Source organism: Terrapene carolina, unplaced genomic scaffold (genome assembly GCF_002925995.2).
Source record: "Terrapene carolina triunguis isolate 2854851 unplaced genomic scaffold, T_m_triunguis-2.0 Scaffold210, whole genome shotgun sequence".
Classification (NCBI taxonomy): domain Eukaryota; kingdom Metazoa; phylum Chordata; order Testudines; family Emydidae; genus Terrapene; species Terrapene triunguis.
In genome coordinates this window covers 16,163,430-16,166,776 of record NW_020664561.1, presented here as the reverse complement: position 1 = coordinate 16,166,776, position 3,347 = coordinate 16,163,430, and the positions used below count along the sequence as shown (strand labels likewise).

Sequence of the window (3,347 nt, the reverse complement as noted above, 5' to 3'; positions counted from 1 at the left end):
GATTACTATCAAAGTTGTAGTTGTGGCTTTGTTCACAGGTCACTAAGACAGTCTTTATTTAAAAGATAAATGATCCTGCAACACAAATGGAAGTGAATCTGCCCACTAAAAGCAAAATTTTAGGATTTATTAGAGCAGTGATACTCAGACCTCAGCAGCCAAATTAGTAATCAACAGTACCCAAAAGAGCCACAGTAATGAGTTCATTGTTTCATTTACTATTTTTCTAACAGCAAAGTGACTGACCAGGTTTTCTACAATTGGTTAATACTGAATTTAATGTGGCTCATTTAGCACTATTCTAAAGCATAGCACTTTCAAATTAAGTAAAATGTAGTTAGAAAAACTTCGGTTAAAGTTCTGATCTATATAGCTAAAACTGGTCTAGGCTTAGGTCTACTGTTCTCACAGTGAGCACCACCAGCTTTTGTCAGTCTCTTACTCCTTTCCAACTCTATACAGCAATGATAGGGCTTGCTACATTTCATCTCAACTACAGAACTCTGGAATTAACTAAGCTGGAGTATTTGAGAGGTGGACCCAGAAGTCATAATGCCCATGAGCTGAATGTTTAGCTAAGGACAGACATTAAGCCATATAAAATTAGTTTTAGTAACTGGTCAGAAAATTACAGATAGCTCTTAGTAACTTTTAGTAGATCTGGAAAAAAGGCATGTGTTTTACATACATATACTGTGATGCATTCCTGACAAGTCACCAAGTTTTACTGCTGCCTTGAAGAATGAAATTGTCAGTGTTTGAGGACAACAGCATTGACAGTATGTTATGAACAATCCTGTTTGGTTTTTTTTTACCCCAAGCATACTAGGTACATATTAGAACAATCAGAATGGGGCAGCAAGGTATTTTTAAAAACCATTATTTTTCTGCAATTGAGAGCCTGTACTGTAGCAGCTTCTGAGACATTTGTGAATTCAGTACATAGAATGGTATACAGGAACACGAACAAAAGAAATATTCCCCCCCGAGTTTGCTTGAAGTGAGTTGACACATTTGCATCTATATAGTAAAGATAGGCCTGTTCAAAATAGCGCAATTTATTAAGGAATTAAACTTCAATTAGTTACACTTCCAATAAAGCTTTTACAAAGTCAAAAATATATTAAAAAAAAATCAGTGATACAGTTTTACAAGTATGTCTGGTCTCTGTACAAGCAAATAGATACGGTTAAAGGCCAGAAGTATTGTAAATAGCTGTAGACAAATTAAATAGCTGTGAACTCAGTTTCAGGAAACAAGTTATAATTACATTCCAACAGCAGCAAGGGAAATCATTTGACGGTGCCCTGCAGTAGAAAAGAAGTTCCTTTATAGATAAAGGTAGGTTGAAAAGGTAGGTGTATTTTGGTTTTGGGTTTTTTTAGATGACTTTAGGTAAAAGCCACCCAAATTTCTACTGTAAGGGACAGGACAAATAGAATTACTAATCACTGATGTGTAAATAAAACCAGTTAATTTAGACAGGAAGCAATTTTTAGGCAGTTTTACTTGTTAGTACCTGTTTAACTCACATACCTTTTAAGAAACACTAAGATCTCACCTGCACCACCTTTGCTTAAGTTAAGGATTGGTACTGAGAATTTCCTATCAGACCAGTACATACAGGAAAGGGTTAACCTGATCATTGAACTGGAGGAGGGCAGAACTTTTAAACTATTTTTTACCTGTCATCTTTTAGGCAGACCAAAAAAAAATTCTTTCCTCTAGCTTGGACTTAAAGGTGTTTGAAAACAATAGCTTTTATAGATAGTCTTGAATCTCTTAAATTTTACACCACACTTTGTTTTCTTGCTTTTTGGTTGTCATAGAAGGGAAGTGTTTACAGGGTGGTCTTCTATACAAAAACACTGGCTATTTATTTTTTGCACTTTAAAAGTGGTCCAAACAGATGTATGCTAAGTATCCTAGTGGCAACATCTACGATTGTGTTCATCTCTGGAAGACGAGATTTAACGCAAATGCCAACAATTAATGCTGCTGGTGGACTCCTGTTGCTAGCTGAATGGGGGAAAAAATTCAGGAAGTAGATTCAAGTGTAAGTTAAACAACCAGCACTGAGAAATACTGGACTAGATTTTGGTTGCTCTCCTGACAAAGTTCCCCATTTTAATAAAAAAAAAAAGTACAATTTAAGGAGGGGGAAGCTCAAGGGGGGAGAACAGTGTAGATCAAAACCTGAAGTTGATTGTAGTATCATAACCAGCCCCTATTTTTGGCCTCCATATGGACAGATGCATTGCATTGTGTAATAGTGTATTCCAGCTGTGCCAGTTGGCAACATCCAACTGTTAACCTCTCTCTAGAAGGAAAAGAAAAGATGTATATTAAACCAACCTGTCAGCAGACAATAACTTTTTAATATGAAAAATAGACATTTTATAAGGTTTTAATTTTTAGATGTAACATGGTATTTTCAGAGGGTGTGCACCCAATCTTTCTGAACAGTGGGAGTGGAGGACACCTGACATCTGCCAAAAGTATCATCCTTATTACTACTTGAAAGATTAAGACAATATGTAGATAATTAGTGAGTTTCAAACTAAGCCAACTATTCCCATCCCCAGCTGCATGCTGCAAGAACAAAAATCAGTATCAGCATATTTATAGAATTAATGTTTACCTAGACAGTCATGTACATGGAATAAAGTCGCCAAATGTATACAATTGAAACTACAGATTTTATTTTAAAAGCTCTTTTCCACTGAAGCGGTTTTTGAATGAAAACAAATTTGTGTAAATTCCACAAGTCACCTTTTCCTTTAGAGTCTGTCTTTTCCCAATTTTTCCTAAGATTGCCTCATAACAGCCCCATTTCCACAAGGAATTTAAAATTAAGGGCTTAAGTATGTGAGCAATCTCAGACTGCAGGGAGACTACTTGTATGCATGAAGTTAGGCCCAGTACCTCGCTGAATTAGAGCCTATTTTCTGTTTTCCCACAGTAAACATCTTAGGTAACCTCAGCTGAGATCATTGGAAAGTTGATCATTGTATGGCCCTGATGCTCTGCTGCAGCAAAAGAGCATACAGTGTAGGGTTACCATTCGTCCGGATTCCCCCGGACATATCCGGATTTTAGAGCTAAAAATAGCGTCCGGGGGGAATTTCTAAATGTCCGGACTTCCCCCCCATGCAGAGCATGCGCGGCTAACAGGGAGGCCGGCAGGATGGTGCCACTTACATGGGGCTCCGACAGCCAGAGAGCCCCTCTCCCGCTTCCCCTCTCCTCTCCCCTGCAGCAGAGATCGCTCCCTCCCTGCATTTGCAGATCACCAGCCGGCCATTCGCACCAGCAGTCTGGAGCTCCTCCCCCTGCTCCTTCTCCCC

At 38.3% G+C, this 3,347-nt stretch overlaps 1 protein-coding gene across 1 annotated transcript in view; it reads right to left on the bottom strand.

Annotated features, from left to right (window-relative positions):
- Positions 1 to 2,178: 2,178 nt before the first annotated feature.
- Positions 2,179 to 3,347, bottom strand: part of LOC113405063 (transcriptional protein SWT1-like) — an 88,107-nt gene continuing 86,938 nt past the window's right edge. Inside the window, exon 19 of the mRNA XM_026655556.2 lies at positions 2,179 to 2,320. Within this exon, the coding sequence (XP_026511341.1) occupies positions 2,215 to 2,320 (106 nt within the window). The 3' untranslated portion in view covers positions 2,179 to 2,214. The remainder of the gene's footprint in view (positions 2,321 to 3,347) is intronic.